The sequence below is a fragment of the Podarcis filfolensis genome, assembly GCF_964270895.1.
Source record: "Podarcis filfolensis genome assembly, chromosome: 15".
Taxonomy (NCBI): Eukaryota; Metazoa; Chordata; class Lepidosauria; order Squamata; family Lacertidae; genus Podarcis; species Podarcis filfolensis.
This window is the reverse complement of record NC_139618.1, coordinates 26,646,700-26,667,871: the sequence shown is the minus strand read 5'-3', so window position 1 is coordinate 26,667,871 and position 21,172 is coordinate 26,646,700. Positions and strand designations below refer to the sequence as shown.

Below are 21,172 nucleotides of genomic sequence, written 5' to 3'. Positions count from 1 at the left end.
CAGTTGTGGGGATTAAAGGTCCCCACCTTCCCCCAATTCCTTCCCCTTGTCTCTCTTTGCTCCATCCTCTTCATATCTCTGTGTGTTCTGGGAAACATGGTGGAGATGGAGCTGGTCACAACAGGAGGGGAAGATTCCCTGGCTTCTTCAGCAGCCTGCACCCTTTACTCAGCCTCCCCCCCCCCCACTGCCCTGCTTCTGCCTCTGAATCATAACTGTGCTCTGCCACAGCCTCTTCCTGTTCAATAAACCCTGTTACCTCTTCAGCTTCTGACACTTCCTCCTTCCAGTCTACTCCCTCTTCCCTCTCTGACCACTCATTGTCATCCCACCATCAATCCCCTGGTTGAGCTTTCTTCCCCTGGGGGTTCCCTTCGGGGTTCCCCAGCTGGTGCCTCCCACCACTCATCCCACCAGTCCATGGCATCTGGATAGAAGATGTATCCTTGAGTTACTGAACACAACTGATAGAAAATAGTTGACTTAAGTTCCATTGAAATCAATGGGATTTAAGCTGGAGGTGACTAACATGTTCTGCTAATTTCATTGAGACTTGTGGACAGCTATGAACCTCTAGATTAGGATTTACACATTCCCACACCAACAGAAACTGACCAAGTGGAAACTACCACCTTATCTTCTCTATACCTTCTAGTGCTCTATCACATGCAGGAATGTTTTTGCATTTTCCCCAAGCCAGGGATGAGTGTTTTCAATGAGTGAATCAATGCTGAATCAATGTTGATTTAAAAAAAGAAGAAGAACCAGTCTTACCTTCTCCAGATACTTAACCGTGGGGTCTTCCATGCCCTTTCATTCCTTGCCCATAGCCCCCACCTCCTTTCTGGCTGTAATGAGTAACTCCGGCACATTCTATTTAACTTAAGAAACACCCAGTTTATTGCACAACAAATGGATGAACCACGAGAAAAGAAGCTGCCTGCTTTACAGATGGCTCAGGTGAAAAGGTTAATGCAAGCAGCTAGTTACTGTACAGGTGGGGAGGAACATTATTTACAAAATGGGGAAACAGTCTGAGCATCATGCACCCTTGGCAGCAAATGTCTGAGACATTTCAAGACGTCTGAAAAATATAGTCCCCAATAAGAAATGGCATCAGGGTGAGGGAGAGAAAGTGCTGGTAGAACATAGTCTTCAGCAACAACTGGCCTCAAACCCAGTAAACAGATGCAGCAGGGAGGAAAGGATTGTAGCAAATGACTAGATGTGACCCTGGTTTTGGTTCTCCACTGTGAAACTTTCTTTGTATAGTAAGGGAAAGGTAAAGGGACCCCTGGTCCAGTCGTGACCAACTCTGGGGTTGTTGCGCTCATCTCACTTTATTGGCCGAGGGAGCCAGCATACAGCTTCCGGGTCATGTGGCCAGCATGACTAAGCCGCTTCTGGTGAACCAGAGCAGCACACAGAAACGCCATTTACCTTCCCGCTGGAGCGGTACCTATTTATCTACTTGCACTTTGACGTGCTTTCGAACTGCTAGGTGGGCAGGAGCAGGGACCAAGCAATGGGAGCTCACCCCATCGCGGGGATTCGAACTGCCAACTTTTGATTGGCAATCCTAGGCAAGCTCCACTGCAAGATTTCTATCCATATTTGGCATATTCTCGGGTTGACAGGGCTAGTTAAAGCAAAATAGCTTGGCCACCAGGATGAAGCTCCTTTGCGCTGAGATGGAGGTGGGAAATGTGCTCTGCAATGGAGCGTTGGCAATGAAAATGTAGAATTGGGGTGGAAAGCAGGAAGACTGGATTTAGGGTAGGGTAAAAAAAATAAAATCAGTTCCATGCAACTCATCTTCCTTTCCCCTTCTGGGATCCAATTTGGAGCCAGAATCGGAATTTGTTTTTAACTGGCATGCATCATAAGGTATGTATTTATTTTTAGGATGTGTACAAACATTGCTTAGGAGCAACTGCATGTGCTTCTGCCCTTTTTTTGCAGGTAAGACAAGTGGGGATGGCAGGTCACAAGCCACTTAGGCAAGTATTGCACCTTGATAACAAAATAGATACACATTGACTAGTCTTAAGAGACACTTGAAGCCACCAATCTTAAGATGCATGTCCATGAGCAGTACCTCAGAGCCTGGGTCTTAGTTCTACATATCAATGAGTCCAAAGACCTCAAAAAGACTCATCAAGCATAACTGCTTGACAAACCCATTTGTATGGTGTGTGTCTCAGGCGTATTGCCAGATGGACCACAGAGTGCCCAATGTGATGCTATAGGCTAGCACAGCTACTAGGTATGCCCGGAAAAGAAGAACATCCAGGACGTAGCCCACCTGCAGCCATTCACGGGCAATGTCACGGAATTCATCCCGCTTCTCCAGAAACTGGCGAATGGCTGCAATCTCTTGCAGGATACTTTCAACCACCAGTGAGCTCTCCCCTTGTGGCTGGGTCATAGTACCACTTGCTCCTCCTTCGAAGTCACGTGTGCTTTCACAGCTGTAGTGGTTCAGTTTGGCTGGAGAGAGGTAAAGGAAATAGTCGGTAAAGCTGAAACAAATATGAGGGACACACTGGGGAGCTGTGTCCCAGCCTAAGTGCCCTGGGTCTGTTCACAACAGCTCCCCACTTCGCTCATCGCAATCATTTCAATAACTTAACATGACAGCAAGGATCATTCGGTTAGGAACCTAAGGGTGGCCGCAGCTGACAGACAGCCAATCAAGATAGGTGGCAGTGGAGGAGGTGTTGTCTAGCAACCAGCCAGGTTGGCATGATCCTTGCTAAGGTTCTGATTGGCTTTGTAAGGTAAAGGTAAAGGGACCCCTGACTGTTAGGTCCAGTCATGGCCGACTCTGCGGTTGTGGCGCTAATCTCGCTTTATTGGCCAAGGGAGCCAGCGTACAGCTTCCGGGTCATGTGGCCAGCATGACTAAGCCGCTTCTGGCGAACCAGACCAGCGCACGGAAACGCTGTTTACCTTGCCGTCGCAACGGTACCTATTTATCTACTTGCACTTTGACATGCTTTTGAACTGCTAGGTTGGCAGGAGCTGGGACCGAGCAATGGGAGCTCATTCTGTCACAGGGATTCAAACTGCTGACCTTCTGATCGGCAAGTCCTAGGCTCTGTGGTTTAACCCACAGCGCCACCTGGCTATGTAGTTCTGAGGAAATTTTCCCCTGTATGTTTGGTTGCATGTCTACCCCTGCTGTCCACAAGGCCTATAAATAAGATCAAACCTCTCTGTTCATTTCTCCTCATATTATGTCCTGTTTTTGTTCAGTTTGCCCAGTAAAATATTAGCAGCTATTTTCTCCCTCGCTCTCTGCACTCCATTTGCTTTCACTCAGTTAGCCTTTCTATCCCCAATAATGTACCATTCGATATGGGCATCCATCTGAACAGGGTGTTTGCACGCTTGCATTCCCATTTGGGACTTTGATCTTGCTCTTACCTGTACTGTCGTTGTTTTCCATGTTCCCAGAGATGTCAGAGCTCTGAGTGTGGACTGGACAAAACGTGTTCCTGTCTCGGATGCAGAGCAGGATGGTGGCCCGTTCCAGCACCCAGCGCTTCACCCAGTCAGGTACATGAGGCTGTAGATCTTGTTTATGCACAAGTCGCACTATGAGGATGGTCTCGGTCAAGCTAATGACCAGCAACGCCATGCACACCACAAAATAGACCCCTGTTGGAGGAAAGCCATGACCTTCAGCCAAGTCCATTTCTGAGCTAAGTAGCTCAGTTGGTTAGAGAGTGGCGCTGATAACACCAAAATTGCAGGTCCGATCCTTGTAAGGGATAGCTGCATATTCCTGCATGATCCTCAGGGTCCCTCCCCATTCAAAGATTATATGAGATAAAGCTTCTAGCACCAGAAACAAGCCCTCCATTTCTCACACCCCCTCATCTCCCACTGCCGCTCAGCCTTTGGGGCTCCTCAAAAACCCTGTGTGGGGTTGTTGATCCTCCCTCAGTGAGAACTCCTTTAACATTTCTTAGCCTAGATTCTTTCTCCCTTTCCTCTTTGGGCCGAGATCTGCACCTCAATCACACCTTCTCACACATGGAATAACGTTCAGATGATGCTGTAGGTAGCCCAAGCTGTGCAGTTCATTGGCCATGACCCAAATCCCAGGACTGCTAGCAAAAAACCCCTCAAAAACAGGAAGGCATGCCTAGCAAACTTGCCAATAATCCCCATGGAGCACACCAAGGCTGTTGTATATCCTGATGTATTTAAGCATTTTCAGCCTTTGCTTTTGGGGTTTCGGGGTTTTTCTGGACCTGAAGGTCAGTTTTTGAGACATTTTGTGTATGGAAAGCAATTAATAAATAAAATAAAAATTAATCATAATAGGGCTGATGTCACAAGCACATCTTAACCCTTTTTTGTTTTATCCCACAGCTGACTGAACGCAAGGCACCACTAGCCATGCTGCACAATTCATCCCATTCATGTTTTTTGTCAATGGGGCTGCTGTGATCTTACTCAGCCCAGTACACCTGAAGGAGTGTCTCCACCCCCATCACTCAGCCCAGACACTGAGGTCCTCCTCCGAGGGTCTTCTGCTGGTTCCCTCATTTCAAGAAGCTACAGGGAACCAGGCAGAGGGCCTTCTTGGTAGTGGTGCCCTCCCGGTGGAAGGAGATAAAGAATGTGAAGGAGATAAAGAACTACACAACTTTTTGAAGACATCTGAAGGCAGCCCTGTATTGGGAGGTTTTTTAACACTTGATGTTTTATGTCTCCACCCAGAGTGGCTGGGGAAACCAAGCCAGATGGGCAGGGTATAAATAATAAAATTATTATTATTACCTATCAGCGGGGTCCCAATAGCCGTGGCTGGCAGTGTATCAGAGACAATGATCAGGAAAACAGAGTAGCCCAAGAGCAGGGTGATCTTGAAGGAGACCCTCTCTCCACTGTCAGGGGGCAGGTAGAAGCCCACAATGTCCATGACCATCAGAAAGATGCTGGGGAGCAGTAGGCTGACGGCGTAAAAGAGGGGGCGTCTTCGGATGACCACCTGCCAAGGCACAAGGAATCAGGCAGGGGCCTTGGGTCTAGCTGAGACATGCTCTAATGAGTGGCTGGCTCTCCCTCAAATTCACCGTCCCATTTAATGCTTCCTAAGCTACTGCAAAGTGGCACAAGCCAAGGGCTCCATTGGCACCAGGCGTCTGGCTAAGCTGGCAGGGGGGCATCAAGGAGTCCTTTGGGATGTGCATCACTGCCCAGTCTTTCCTCCCGCTGCTGAAATATTTATGCCCTTTGCTTGCTGCAAAACGGCCTGTCAGGCAAGGTTAACCCTTCCTTCCCTGGAGCAGGGCTGGCTGATTCCACAGCCCATGTTTTCACAACACGTGGCCCCAAAATGTTCTCCTTCATAATATTAGAAAAGCACCAAAGTCAAGACGCAGGGAATTCAGGAAAAGTCGCACTGGGTTTGCAAGACCTCTCCAAGCTGAGTATAATATTTCAAAGTTGGGAATCTGGTGAGGTCAGTGCTTTTTTTCCTGGGGGTAATCAAGGGCACACAGTACTGGTACCTTCCCTCGCCAAAAAATGGGAATGGTATCCATTCTTACAAATACTGTAGTAGGTTAAGATCTCGTGAAGTACAATAACCACCTTGTAAAATATACAGCTTTGGGTGTGTGTTTTTCCCCTCCCCCCTTTATTTTCCCTTCTACACAGGTTCTGTTTCTCTTTCTCTCTTTCTCCCTTTTATTTAAGTCTCACCATGTTTAGTGCACACATAATTATGTACTTTTTGAATTTCCAATAAAGGTTTTTTAAAAAAAATAAGTGTGGCACTTACTGTAACAACTTCAAGGTGAGTACCAGCATCATTATCTCTTAAAAAAAAGCACTGGGTAAGATGATTTTAAAATATATATAAGTTATGAGATATATTGCAGGAAGAGGCCCCATTTTCTCTGAATGTGCATTTTAAGAAAGGAATGCTCAGGGGGAAACCAGGAAGAGAAATTAATGATATCTTAGAAATTCAGCCTTCTAAGAAGTCATCGAACATGATGTTCTGCAGTCCTGGAGCAGAATGCCACAAAGCAATTGAATGCTGCTACATGATGTAGTGGCCAAGGACAAAAGAGGGAAAATGAGGGTGAGGGTGAGGGTGAGTGAGGGCAAAGTTGATGAATGATGTTTGGCAAGCAGTGCCAAAAATCACACAAAAATTTGGGGGTGCCTTTTGGTCTTTCTGAATGAATTGTTTCAGCTGAGCTGTAGTTCCTGTGGCTTGCCTCCAATGACACACCACACTCAGAGTAGACCACTGAAATTAAGAGGCATGGATAACTTAGGCTCATGAATTTCAGTAGGTCTGTGCTGAGAAGAAGTTAACTGGCTACAACCCTGTGCTTCTATAAGGTATAGGTCACAACCTGCAGCAGACTGACTCTCCTCATTCTGATACTGAAGCATCTATTTCCCCTTCTGGATTCAGGTAACTCCAGTTTAGAGAAAACCCATTTCTCCTCCCTCCTCCTTTTGAAAACTAGCAAGAAACCTGCAGCAGCAGCTTCTCATCGTGAGAGCTTTGCACCACTCTTCCACCTCCAGCCTTCTTTAACAAATAATATGCACTGAATATTCTGTTTCTGGCTCCCACCCACCACCCCTGCCCAGGCCCGCCAAAACTTCTTACGAAGAACTTCATCTCAGCATAGAAGTCGCTGTCACCAACACTGAACTCTCGGAACTGGCTGAGAACGTGCAGAAGCTCCCATTCCCCCTGGTTCATGAAGACACTCTTGTCATGTTTCACTTCCTCTGGGGTCCGCCACAGGGAGATGTTAATGTCCCGGACTGAGGAACAGAAGACAGGAAGAAAAGTAGGATGAGGGTGCCAAAGATATCACCCTCTGCAGGAATCCCCTCCCTTTTCCATGCTACACCCATCTCCAAGTGATTTGATGACCTTTCTGTGTGTCCCATCAAAGACATAACTTTGGACTGATGGCCACACATGAAAACCCCACGATGCAGGTTCCAAAATGAGAGCCCATTATATTAGCCACCCAGAGTGGCTGGGGCAACCCAGTCAGATGGGCAGCATATAAATACCGTATTTTTCCGTGTATAAGACTAGGTTTTTTCCCTTTAAAATAATGTCAAAAATTAGGAGGCATCATACTCTGGACCATCTCTCCCATTTTCTTAAATCTGAGTCCCCCAAAATAGGGGGCATCTTATACATGGGGGCGTCTTATAGATGGAAAAACATGTTGTTGTTGTTGTTGTTAGTCACTGCAATGCCAGATGAATGGGCCACAACTCAACAAGCTAAGATGAGTGCATGCCTAACACTTGAAAGAATGGGATTATGTGAGAATCAGGTTCCTTTAAAAGGTATTGGTGGCCATAGTATCTGCCAAGTTGGATCACATAAAAGGGTCTGTCTTAAGCCACATATACGCCATACATTTAAAGCACTATGATACCATTTTAAACAGTCATGGTTTCTACCAAAGAATTCTGGGAGCTGTAGTTTGTTAAGGGTCCTGAGAGTTGTTAGGAGACTCCTTGTTGCCCTTCCAGAGCCACACTTCCCAGAGTTCCCTGTGAAGAGGGATTGCTTGTTAAACCACTCTGGGAAGTGTGGCTCTGGAAGGGGAATAAGGAGTCTCCTAATAACTCTCAGGACCCTTAACAAACTACAGCTCCCAGAATTCTTTTAAATGGTCTCATAGTGCTTGAAACGTGGTGTGGATGTGAGTTACGTTCAGTGCTTTATTCCTGGGAGACACACACCTCTAACAGTTTGCTCCTGTATCTGCTACTTGGAGATAGGAAGCATGTACATATGATGCTTGCATTTAGCCATCACAATAAGCAGCTATTGACAAGCCTATTCTGCAGGGAGGAGGTCGAGGGGAGATGGCCTCTTCTCCCAGCATGCAGCAAGCCACAGGGCAAAATCAACACAACTGCTCACATACTGTTATGCAGCCAGCTGGTGAAGGTCAGAGAGCAGTTCTGCACATCAAAGGGGAAGTTATAGATGTCCAGGCTGCAGGCAGTGACCACCTGGACAGGCTTGAGGTTCCGCACTTCCCCATGATGGAGGATGTAAACATAGGGAATATCGGGGGATTTCCCCACATCCACACTGCAGGAAACAGAGAGTGGGGGAGCCAAAGTGAGGGGAGAGAACATGAACCATTTGGGCTGCAGTCAAAACCCACCAAGCAATGGAACTGCTCCATCCCAGATTCCAGATGCTGAGCTACAAGTGGTTACCGATAACAAAACATTGCAGCATGCTCCCTGTTCACGATTCTAGCCGCTCCACCACATTCCACCTCTCCTACCCTAGATTCTCATTTGTCCTCTGGTCTCCTAGATCCTAGTCCAACACTCTGACCGCTATACCACACTAGACACAGATGGACCATAGGTCTGGCTCAGTATTGAACAGCTTCCTATGAACCCTGTAATACTCCTCCTCCCCCCTCAAGCAGTGGCGTAGCGTGGGGGTGCAGGGGGGGCAGGCCGCACCGGGCGCAACATCTGGGGTTAGGGCAAATCCATGGGTTAGGGGGCGCAAATCCACGGGTTAGGGGGCGCAAATCCACGGGCTAGGGGGCGCAAATTACTTGCCTTGCCCCGGGTGCTGACAACCCACGCTACGCCACTGCCCTCAAGTGGGTTCTCTCTTGTGATGACCCATTAAAATAATGCACCCATTGTCCAATGAAGCTGTTTACCTTACAAACATGAATACGGAAAGGGAATTTTCCTCTCCTCCCCAAAGCGGCTTTCTGATCCTTGCTTAGGCCTTCCAGTGGTCACAATAGAAGGAGGGTGGTTTAGAACAATAACTCCATCCTCCCGCCTTTCCTTCCTTCTTTCCCTCTCTTCCAAGTATGCATTGACGGCTCCACAGCTGCCCCTCCATTGTCTCTCCCTCTCCCTCTCTCCTCAGAAAATTTGAATCCCACGCCCAACACAGCAAGGGTAATTATGAGTGTTTATAGTTTTCCACTACTGGAACCATCCCAATTTCTCAGCCTTCTCCCCATCTGCAATATACAGTACACAGAGGGGCAAGCCAGAGGAAAAGCATTGTCAAGAATACAAAGTGGAGAGGTTGGCTTGGGAAGGGAGGAACGGTGAGAGAACAGAAATAAATCCTCACATTCTCTTCCATCCCATATTTTGGCTTCCACAATGTGGAAAGAGGATGGGGGGGGGGGAGAACCCAAGAAGGATGGTGCACTTACAATTCATTGATAAGAATGTCTGGGACCCAGATGGCTTCAGTAGGGACAGACATCTGGGTGATGTTGTCAAAGTCCCTTGGATTCCACTGCAGAAACTCATCGATCCAGTGCTGCAAAACAGAAGGGAGGATCTGACACAGTGGTAGATGGAAATAAGTAGGTGGGGTGCTGTGCTGAACCACTTGTGGGTAGGTGCCAACTATTCTATTCTGGGATCTGATTTGAGGAAAGAATGGCTCTGGAGAGTTGCCAATCTCTTAGACAGCCAGGACTTGCACAGACAGAGCTATATAACTGTTTAACTGTAACTTTAAGAAACTTGTTACAGGTAGGTAGCCATGTTGGTCTGCCGTAGTTGAAACAAAATAAAAATATTCCTTCCAGTAGCACCTTAGAGACCAACTAAGTTTGTTATTGGTATGAGCTTAGTTGGTCTCTAAGGAAGGAAGGAAGGAAGGAAGGAAGGAAGGAAGGAAAATTTTTATTTTGTTTAAGAAACTTGTGGTTGAGTTTTCTTTTCCCCTCCTCCCTGTGCAAACCTGGGTTAGAGGAGAGGAATTTTTCACTTTCCACCCCATTTCTGCACTTTGAAAGGGGGAGCAGGGGTACTGAGATTCCTGTGGAGCGGAGAGCCTCAGTGGAGGCTGTGGGGGGCTTTGATCAGCCAAAAGGGGAGGCTGAACAAAAGCTTACACAAGAGGGTCCAGTCTTGTCACCTAGAACCAAGCACCTTCTTAGATGGAAGCAGACCCACCTGCCCCAACAGAGTGTTTGCTGGCAAGCTCAACATCACCACAAGGCAAGCGAGTCTTGTGAGTGAACACGCCTTGCCTTGCCTTGCCTCACCTCATCTTTAAAAGCAGGAGAGGTGGGGGATCTTGTTGGGACATCTCTGTCACTTCTGTCCAGTTCTGAACTTCTGGCCCTGCTTTTTAGCTCCTAAATTGTGACTCTCAAGCAGTGTATCTGCTCTGAACCTGTACCATTACTTGTCTGCATAAATATACCTTCCTTACTTCCAAGTAAAAGCCTCTGTCAGTGTTGGGTGGGAGCCAAGATGCTCCCCATCGTTCATTTTTCCTCTTTTCATGCTTCTCTTTTCTTTTTTCAATTGTAAGATAAAGCCTCCTGGCCCATCTGCACTTCTGAGGATGAGGCCTGTTTTATTTCTAAGCTGCTCACATCATGCACTCTTGTCTTCCCTCCTATGCTACTTCCTTCTTCCTTTGGTACCCAGAATAGTGACATTCTAAATTGCTGTACAAACTATCAATGTGGTAGCCTGGCCCAGGCTTGCGCCCCAGGGTCATGTTGGTGCTATTAATGCAGTGGTGTGACTTCTCCCCCAGAGGTGCACACCATTGTCTCTAGAGACAGTCTGATGCCAAAAACAAAGTCTGAACACCAGGAGCAACTTGTATTGGAAAAAAATGGGGCTTAATTGCCTCTCTATGCTGTCAAATGCTTAGTGCTCATGGCAGATGCTGCCTAGTTTTCCAGTACAGAACCCTAGCCATAGTCTGCAGAAGCCAGCGCAGCAGAGGGAGACTATGGAGTCCAGTGAATGGAAGATTGCATCCTAGGAATCAAGAGACCTATGTGGTGTCAGTGGTGAGCAGCTGCTCGGTCAAAGGGGTTGGTCAGGAAAGGAGGAGAGCAAATTGCTCCCATTGGCACAGCCTTCTTACCTGTCTGTACCAGATATACGTTGTCAGGACTTGGTTTTTCTCATCCTGTTGTTGAAAACAGAGAAGCAGAGATCAGGCTAATGAAACCAAAGGGGCCGGTTCCACTATTGACCTCCCTATATGGCTGGCTGCAGGAAAGTAAGGTGACACCTTAAAGAATTTGCAGGGAGCCCCCATAAGCAATCAGACAACAACTAACACAGTGCATGCAGGCACACTAAAAAAGAAGAAGCAGCCAGTCCCAGCACTATATCTCTAACATGCCTATGTTTTCAGACTTTTTGGTATATTTACAGGGTGTATCCAGCATAGCACTCAGCAGCACCTTCCACCAGAATAAGGATTTCTGCTTGTGCAAGGAACTTCTCCTCTGTCCTCTCCTCACCACTTGCACCCCTAAATCTGTTCTGAAAGTTCCCCCAACCCTACAGAAGGAGGTTGTGGGGCATACACAGGAAGAGGAGAAGGGGAGTTCTGCTGCACAAGTAGAAATCCTTGAGCTGATGGAACACATAAGTTCGGTACTGCCCACATTTTGCATTTCTTTTTTTTACATGCATAGAAACACACCATGGATGTCCCCATCTGGAGTGGGGAAAAAAGTGTATGAAAGAATCCTAAGTGATGCTTTAGAAGTGAACCCCTCCTCTTTCATTAGTCACTAAAATCAACAGATAAATTCCAATTGTGTCATGTGAATCAGGGATGGGAAGCATCTGTCACACATAGACACACAAACACAAACATCCCAATGTTGCTGGAATCCAGTTCCCATCAATCTCCCCATCTCCCCCAACCAGCATAGCCATTGGTCAGGGATGATGGGAATTATACTCCAGTAGCATGGGGGGCACAGGTGCTCCCCATCACTGATGTGAAACATTGTAGAGACCAGCTTCTTTAAATGCCTGAAGCAGAAAACCTGGACACAAGTGGGAGGTATTGTTTTCATTTGTTGCTACGTTATGCATTTTTGTGTTTTTATATCGTAAACCTCCTGTGATCTTCGGATGAAGGGTGGTATAGAAATTTAATAAATCATAGTAATAAATAAAAATCTTGTATCTCCCTGGGAGATGGCAAGGGCTACCTAAATTCAGGTAGATCATGTCTGTCACCTTGCCCACAGTGATACATGGGAACAGGAAACCTGGACCATTTGAGAGAGACGGAGGAGGAGAAGACCTACCACACTCAGGATGGCATAGACCATGACATCGATAGCCACATTGGTGGTCTTCCTCCAGTTCCGAACAGGACGGACATCCTTTTTGTAGTTGGAAAATAAATAGTCAGAGAGCAGACGGAGAGCAGGCTTAGTCAAGTTTGCTTGTTTGCTGGCTGTTTTATGATAAGCTGGAGAAGCTGGAAAAGAAAACAATGTCTGTCATTGACCGTATCTTCTTGGCAGTAAAACTCCCTGAAGGTGATTTTCTGAAGAGGTGGTTTTAGACTGGCATGACCCGTGCAGTGGCACTAGGCGCTGGACTGCAGAGGGCACTACAACAATGCTGTTGAATGGAGAGCAAGAGGTGGGGGGGCGTCGAATTTTAGCGTCACACAGGGTGCCGCTGATATTTGAGAACCCAAAGCCTGCCACTGCTTTCTGTATGCAAAAATAAAAATGAAAAAAATCCAATTTATAATCCAGCATTGGAGTCTGGTTGTATTAAGTGAAGGGGGCACTGCTTCAGCAACCCCAGCCTGCCCTCAGCCGCCCAGATTTACCTATCCTAACAACTAATCCTTACACTGGCTGTTGGCTTCCTCTTCTTCCTTAGTCTCAATGCCACTTTTGTAGAGGAGTATGGAGCAAATTGGCTCTGGCTCCATCTACTGTTGGCCTCCTGCCTTACGCCCCTCTGGCCCCAATGAGCACCAGGCACTACTGCAGCACCCCACCTACCTCCAACTCCACAGTTAGGCTTGGAAACGCCTCCTATCTGTCAGGAGTGTGTGCAGGAGCCAGGCCCTGTGACTGGTAGAGCCTTGCAGGACTGGGGCCTTCCTGAGCTTGGCCTGGAAGGGCAAGGCGTGGCCGCACAGGCGAGGCTTGACAGAAGACTCGTAGCACCTGGTGGCAAGGGCTGGGAGGGGTATATAAGACCAGCATTTCCCTCTGGCTCTTTGCCACAGCAACATGCTACCAACCCAGTGGTGGAGCTTCATACTCCGGCATTGGAGGCAGAGAGCTGGGGGAGGCGGGCTGCCACATGTCCTGGGGGCGGGGCGCACCACCCACAGGGGCGGGACGCATGTTCTGGGGGCGGGACACGTGTTCTGGGGGTGGAGCGCACCGCCTGCAGGGGTGGGGTGCCCAGCGGGGGGCAGCCATGATGGAATCCCACAGGGATCACACTGCCAGGGGCGGTGCGCTTCCCCTGCCCCCCCTTCCTCCACCAGTGTACCCACCTAGCATCGCTTCGGCTTCCTGACTCCTGGTTTCCTGACTCTTGGACCCTTGGCTTCCTGACTCCTGGTTTCCTGACCCTTGGACTCTTGGCTTCCTGACTCCTGGTTTCCTGACTCTTGGACCCTTGGCTTCCTGATTCCTGGTTTCCTGACCCTTGGACTCTTGGCTTCCTGACTCCTGGTTTCCTGACCCTTGGACTCTTGGGTTCCTGACTCCTGGTTTCCTGACCCTTGGACTCTTGGCTTCCTGACTCCTGGTTTCCTGACCCTTGGACTCTTGGGTTCCTGACTCCTGGTTTCCTGACTCTTGGACCCTTGGCTTCTTGACTCCTGGTTTCCTGACTCTTGGACCCTTGGCTTCTTGACTCCTGGTTTCCTGACTCTTGGTTTCCTGATTCATGGACTCTTGGCTTCCTGACCCCTGGACTGCTGACCCTGGACTTCTGATTCCTGCTTCCCGACCTCTACCCCAGTCCCGATGTACCGAGCCCGGACTCCGACTGCTTGTAACCCGGACCGTGACACTATCCTAGTAAATAGGAGGCTCCTCCCCCCCCCCCCCACTCACAGCCTAAAGGAAATGCAAGAATGATTGGGGGTGGAGGATGCAGTTGTGGAGGGAAAGGTTAACCTTCCCATCCACATGCAATGTGATTCCCTCATTGAAAACAGACTATGTGCTACATTTAGGCTTGATGGGTGCTCCAATTGGCTCTAATTGAGACTGTAAACAGCTTTGTGGTGGACATGTACATTGGTAAAAGCTTTCCCGGAAATGATATATAATGAATTAAAGAAAATGTTTAAAAACACATTTGTTTAAAAAAACCAGAAACTTTTCTGTTAGGTATAATAGGTGAAGAGATACCAAAAGAGGATAAAATACTTTTCATGTATGCAACGACGGCAGCGAGAATGCTTCTAGCCCAGAGATGGAAGGAAGGAGAAATACCAACAAGAGAAGAATGTCAGACAAAACTGATGAAGTACACAGAGATGGCAAAACTGATGGGGAACATCAGAAACCAGGAAGATCAAGTATTCTTAAAAGACTGGAGTAAATTCTTAATTTATTTAAAAGACAGCTGTAAACAGTTAAAATCATTGGCAGGGATATAATGACACTTGTAATGTGGAATTGATTATGGTAACTATAGATATTTAACAGATGGATAAAGGAAAAAGATGCAGAAAATGTTATCTTGAATATGGAACCCATGGAGGGAGGGAAGGAGGTCCAAAGGTTCAATAGAACCTTTTATTTGAATGTTTGAAACGGTTAAAGTTAAAATGTATAAAATTATGTAAAACAAAAAAAAATGTTATATATAAAAAAGAGAAAGAGACTGTAAACATCTTGCAGCAGAAAGGCCTTTGGGTTGGTTGGTTGGTTGGTTGTTTTCTCTCTAGCACTACTCAGTAAGATACCATGTAACCTGATGGTGCTATATAGATAACCAGAATAAGTAACATGTGGCTCTGCTGATTCTGTATCTAAAGCAGAGGCGGAATCTCTCCCATGAACCTCTTGATCTTTTCCACCAGATCAGGTTCTGTTCTGTCACGAAACAGTGGACCTTACGAAGACAAAGACTTGCTACCATCTTGTTAAAATTGGTGAATTGTAATGAATTGATGTAACAAACAAACAAACAAAAGTAGCATCGCCCACCTCTACTTTCATAGTTGCAGCTGTTCCAGCATTAATAGCACTGAAATTTGCCTTTGATGCAAGCTTATCTTGCAAGGCAGCTCACAATGGGAGGGAAAAAGCCAGGTCAAAACAGCAGAGCTGCTGCTTGCCTGCCTGCCTGCCACGTCTCTCCCTGAACATGACTTCCTAAGACTGGGGCACAATTCACACTTTGCAAGCAGCCCCTAATTGGAATAGATCTGCAGGTGCTTGGGGGAGAGCATCCTTGGAGGAGGCTTTTCAAGCAGACCCCTCTGCCTTTTCATACCATCTATAATTCCTCTAAGCTAGCTGGGCGCACGAGCTTCAGGCAGCTGGAGGGAGAAGACGGGGAGGGCCAGGCAGAGAGAAGAAAACAAATTAGGGGAGCCCGCTGAAAGCAGGCTGGCTGGGTAATTCAATGGCAGATTTTGCCTTTGTCTCTTCCAAATGACCCTTAAAGATCCAACTGGCATGCAGCAAGGTCTACAGCTGGCTAGGGTTGGCTACAGGATTAGCTCTTGGGCCTTTTGCCTCTGCTATTGAGGTTTTTTTGGGGGAGGGGTGGTTTATGCACTCTTGCTAAAATGACAGAGAGAGGATTTGATGGGTTGTCCATGGTTCAGCTGTTGGGGAGGGAGGGAAGAAGCTTGGAGGACTCATAGATTCACTGGGCTCTTGAAAACATCATGCCGAAGAACTCAGTCCCAAGATGCTCCTGGATTCTGCAAACTGAGCATGGAGATGTATGAGCTGAGCCAAGGGCTAGTGGACTTGGCTTGCTCCCAGCCAATGGCTTTGGGGACCTGTGGTTTTGGAAGGAGCAGGAGTGAGGTCTTTGACACACATTTCTCAGCCCTTTTCAAAAAGACTCCAGCACCTAGGAATAAAACAAGCTTTTCTATCTCTTCCACCCCCATATTTCCTGCATGCGGCAGATGGGAGTGGGATCTGTTTTTTTAGAAAAAAATAAAACAAAAAACAGCACATTGGGGTTTGTTAGTTTTTCACATGCCAGGAACACAATGAATGTTGTTTTTCACCTAGAAAGGGCAAAGAAGTGGTGGGATTTGGAGCAGCCTTGGGCTGACTGATGTCTGGCAGGGATGCAGACTGAGGCAAGCAGGACACCCTCTGATGGAATGGAAGAATTTCATTCAAATCCATCTTCGAGAAAAGTGGCAGTCATTTGAGGGAGCTGAGTGGTTATGAATGTAAGAAGAAACCTCAAGGATCAGGCCAGTGGCCCATCTAGTCCAGTAATCTGTTCTTACACTGGCCAACCACATGCTCCAAAGAAACCCAACAACACTCTCCTCTGTTGTGATTTCCAGCAACCGAGACAGGCGTACTGCTGTGGAGCTAGAACACAGCCATTTTGGCTAATAGTAACTGGCAGCTTTCTCCACCATGAATTTATCCCAATCCTCTTCTAAAGGAATCCAAGCTGGTGGCCATCACTGCCTCCTCCTTGGTAATGAGTTCCATAGTTTAACTATGTGTTGCATGAAGAAGTCCTTTCTTTTGTCTATATTGAATCTTCGAGAGTTCAGAGTTTGGGGTCTCTCTCTCCCCCTCTCCTCCTCTCTCTCTCTGGCTGATTGATCTCTCTGGCTTAGGAGTAGCCAACATAGTACCTACTACATGTTGTGGAGTCCAACTTCCAGCATCATGGACCATTGCCTGTTCTGGTTTGGGCTCATGGGAGCTATAGTCCAGAACTTCTGGAGGACACCCCGTCAGCTAACCTTGTCTGAGCTTCTACCTCACTGGCTGTGTCTTCTTTGAAGGAGAATTTCCAGGGTTAAAATTCCTGACACTCTGACCTGCAATGGTTTCAGGTTGAAGGACTGAGAAAAGTCCTTATATATCTGAGAGCCTGGAGAGTTGCTACCAGTCATACTGAGCTAGAGCACGATTCCCCAACCTAGTGCCCCCCACAATGTTTTGGCTTCATAGTCAGTGGCTGTATATCAGTTTCTGGAAAACACAGGAGAGAAGAGTGCCCTTGTGCTTGTGGTCCAGCTTGTGGGCTTCCTAGAGAAGGCATCTGGTTGGCCACTGTGAGAACAAGATGCTCAACTTGATAGTCCATTGGCCTGGTACAGCTAATGACAACCACTCCCATCATCCCTAGGTAGCATGTTCAATGACCAGGGATGATGGGAGTTGTAGTTCAGCAACATCTAGACAGCCCCTAGAATAGCCTGCTGGATCAGGCCAATGAACTATCAAGTTCAGCATCTTGCTCTCACAGTGGCCAGCCAGAAGCCCCAGTGAGAAGCCCAAAAGCAGGACATGAAAGTGACAGGAAACCACTCCCGTGATTTCCAACAACTTGTACTCAGAGACCTCCAACAGTATATTGTAATGCTGGAAAAGGTCCACCAAAATGATGGGAAGGGCTGTAGCTCAGCTGGTAGAGCACCTGCTTTGTACCAAGAAGGTCCAAGGTTCAAGTCCCATGATTTCCATGGGAGACCCCCTGCATGAAATCCCAGAGAAGTACTGCCAGTCAGTGTAAACAATGCTGAGTAAGATGGACCACGGGGTGTGACTCAGCATCAGGCAGTTTCCCATGTTCATCTTGGAAGGATAAAGCACCTTCCCTGCAAGGAAAAGCCAAAAGCATTTTGGGGCTTTTCAGTTGGGCGGGGAGTATCTTGGTGAGGGACATGATTGAGGTTTATCAAATTATGTATGGTGTTGAAAAAGTGGATAAGAGAATTACTTATACCCCTCCTTCCACTTTCCTAATACTAGAACTTGAGGTCATCCAATTAAATTCACTGGCAGTAGGTTCACGACCGATAAGAAGGTACTTCTTTGCACAATGTGCAATTAATGTATGGGATTCTCTGCCACAAGATGGGGAGAGACGGTTGCTGGCTGAGATTCTTCTTAAGGGTAAGGTATTAGGCAGGTTCAGGAGGGTGAGTTTATCAATGGCTACTCATTTTTGATGGTTGCATGGAAATGGCATGTTCAGAGGCACTCTATTTCTGCATGCCAGCTACTGGGGAACAACAACTAGAGAGGGCTGTTGTTTTCTTGCCCTACTTGTGGGCATCTTGGGAGCTTAAGACTGGCCATTTTGAGAAACTGAATGCTGCACTAGGTGGACCTTTTGGTCTGGCTCAGCAGGACTCCTGTTATGTTCTTATGGATTATTTAGGTAAAGGTAAAGGGACCCCTGACCATTAGGTCCAGTCATGACCGACTGGGGTTGCGGCACTCATCTCGCTTTACTGGCCGAGGGAGCCGGCGTACAGCTTCCGGATCATGTGGCCAGCAAGACTAAGCCGCTTCTGGCGAACCAGAGCAGTGCACAGAAACGCCGTTTACCTTCCCGCTGGAGCGGTACCTATTTATCTACTTGCACTTTGACGTGCTTTTGAACTGCTAGGTTGGCAGGAGAAGGGACCGAGCAACGGAAGCTCACCCCGTCGCGGGGATTCGAACCGCTGACCTTCTGATTGGCAAGTCCTAGGCTCTGTGATTTAACCCACAACACCACCCGCATCCCTATGGATTATTTACAGTATCCCTAATAATTCTGGCCACAGCCCTGCTGAAAATGTGCCCCAAGCAAGACCCATTGGAACAAACATGTTGTGCTCACCCAACCTTCTTTCCATAGAATCATAGAATTGTAGAGTTGGAAGGGACCACAAGCGTCATCTAGTCCAACCACCAGCAATGCAGGAATCTTTTTGTCCAAGGTGGGGCTCAAACCCACAACCTTGAGATCAAGAGACTCTTACTCTACCAATTGAGCTATCCCTCGTCCAGGTTCCTTTCAACGGGATTTTGAGACAAGGACTTCAAAACAGTTTCTGCCACCAATCATGAAACCACATTTGCAATTCTCGATGGAGAACCTGTGGCCCTCCAGATGTTGTTGAACTATATCTCCCATCAGCCCCGGCAGCCATCATGCCTACAACCACGAATGATGGGAGCTGTAGTCCACCCACCCAGTAACATCTGGAGGGCTACAATTTCCTTACCCTGTCCTGACATTCTGCATTTTGGTCACTTTTCCAGAACATTAACATTGTGCTAGTTTAAGTTAAGAGGAGGGATGGTCCCAAAATGAAAGCCACATTCAAACCTGTCTTGGGATGGCAACCAAACAACAGCAGATGTCCACCTGTCAGTGTTTTCCAGCTCCTCTACATTCTGCTCCCACTGCTTAGCAAACCAAAGAGCCCCTAATTGACAGATGATCATTAGCTAACCCGGTCCATTGTGTTATCAGGAACAGGAAGCTTGAGCAACAACACAATCATCTGTTCTCTGCACCGTTGCTGCCGTCCAAGGATTTCAACCCCCGCCATTCTGAGCAATGAGCGATACACAGAACTGGGGTTTCCAAGTTCAACTTGGCTCAGGCAACAGGTTCTGAAACAACATGTCCCCATCCCCCACCCCAGTGCTTTATTGTTCTCCGCAGGTCTGTGAATAAATGTGCACTTTTCCATCTCTCCAGTCTCCTCTGCCCCCAGTTAGTTCAAATGATAAGAAACTTGAGATTAGAATAAAAAGCCACAGTAAAATGGTAAAATTATCTGTGCAAAACTTGGGGTGTGTTTTTAAGGTAGCTAGCCTAAATCATTTAAAAAAAGAAAAGAAAAGTTGCACTTTACTTGCAAAAACAAAAGGTATTGCGATTCATCCACACAAATGTTAAAGATTGCTTCTAATATCCCATGAAGAAAAGCACCTCTTCATTCAGATCCAGCACTTTCTATTAAAAGAATGTGGAAGACATAAAGGCACTAGAGAACCAGGGGTACCATCAGGTCAGAATGTTAGGGCAGATGCCCAAGGACTCTATATCAGCAAAACTGAGCAAGAGGAGCCCCAAATACAGCAGGGCTGGGTTACAATATTTTGAAGTTGTGCATATTATTGTCATCTAAACAGTGGGGGCATAAGGCCAGTAAGTCTAGAGTCTGCACCAGCCTTCTCAACCTGCTGCCCTCCTGATCTTGCTGCACTCCCAGCTCCCACCAGCCCCACCCAGTATGGCCAATGGTTAGGGATGAAGGGTGTTGGGTCCAATCATATCTAGAGGGCCACAGGTTAGGGAGGCTGCTCTAAAATGAGATAAATGCACCACAAAGTAGAAAAGAACCTTGCTGAGCTGACGATGCTTTAAGCCAATCATTCTATTTCCAGCAGTGAAGCAGCCCACGTGAAGGGCATGAAAACAACTGCTCTCTTCTTCTTCTTCTTCTTCTTCTTCTTCCCCCACCCACTACACCTGGGATTTGGAGGTAGACTTCCTCTGAATCTGTAGGTTCCATTCATAAGCCATCAAGTCTCATAGCCACTAGCAGACCTCTCATCCTCCTGTATGAATGCGTCTTGTCCCCTTTTAAAGCCGTCCAAGTGAGGAGCTGCCTTTGCAGCTTGTGGCAGCAAATTCCAGAGTTATCATTTACAAGAAGGCTATCCTTTCTCTCTCTCTCTTTAGTTTCAACTTATCCTCCCCTCCCCTCCCCTCAATTCAAATCTCAGGATTGCCCTGGAGCAATCCAATATTACCAAACAAAAGCTAGCCGTCAGTGTTCTTTCATAAACGTACAGTGACACGGGACCCATAGTTCAGATGATTCGAGTTGCACCGCTGTCTTTAATACGAAATGTTCAGCAGCCTTTCCGGATCGACCTCGCAAATGTGGACAGCCCCCCCTTCCCCCCTACAAAGTCTCTCCTTCAGCTCACAGGCACAAAACAAGCAGCCTTTCAAACTTTTGCTCAAGTTTCCTTACCTTTGCATTGCAGCACAGAAGTAAAGAACAGCAGGAGCAGAGAGACCCCCAGAGCAGAGGGAGCCATGAACACCTTGGGGAGCATGGAAAGCACTTTATGGCTCAATGCTTCTTCCGATCGCCTTGACACAGCAGAGGAAATCTTATGGTTCCCTCTCGCACCCCTTTCTTCCACTCTGTCTTTGCCTCTGCAGAGAAATTAAATGCAATTAAGGAGGCAGAGCGTACTTTATTCCCCTCCTTTCTTGTTTCCCCCTAACTGTTGGATTTTTAAAAAATGCATAATTAATGTTGTAATCAGTCTCCCTCTGCTGCCTCAAGTTTCAGGCAGAGAGGACTCCAAGATATTCACCCACCCACCCAAGCTGATGTCATGCAAAGATGCTCAGGGAT

The 21,172-nt window shown here is 47.2% G+C and overlaps 1 protein-coding gene across 2 annotated transcripts; it reads right to left on the bottom strand.

Annotated features, from left to right (window-relative positions):
* Positions 1-876: 876 nt before the first annotated feature.
* Positions 877-21,162, bottom strand: HTR3A (5-hydroxytryptamine receptor 3A). 2 transcript variants are annotated; one of them, XM_083588759.1, is made up of 9 exons: positions 20,780-21,162; positions 12,105-12,280; positions 10,916-10,960; positions 9,228-9,337; positions 7,944-8,113; positions 6,650-6,810; positions 4,795-5,005; positions 3,430-3,663; positions 877-2,490 (listed from the first exon to the last, which is right to left on the bottom strand). In XM_083588759.1, exons 1-9 carry the CDS (start codon positions 20,862-20,864, stop codon positions 2,201-2,203), a joined length of 1,482 nt encoding a protein of 493 aa, XP_083444885.1. In that variant the 5' UTR covers positions 20,865-21,162; the 3' UTR covers positions 877-2,200. The 2 variants fall into 2 exon arrangements, with proteins under 2 accessions (XP_083444885.1, XP_083444886.1); XM_083588760.1 differs by having other exon boundaries at positions 12,105-12,271; positions 20,780-21,161.
* Between the last annotated feature and the right edge of the window lie 10 nt (positions 21,163-21,172).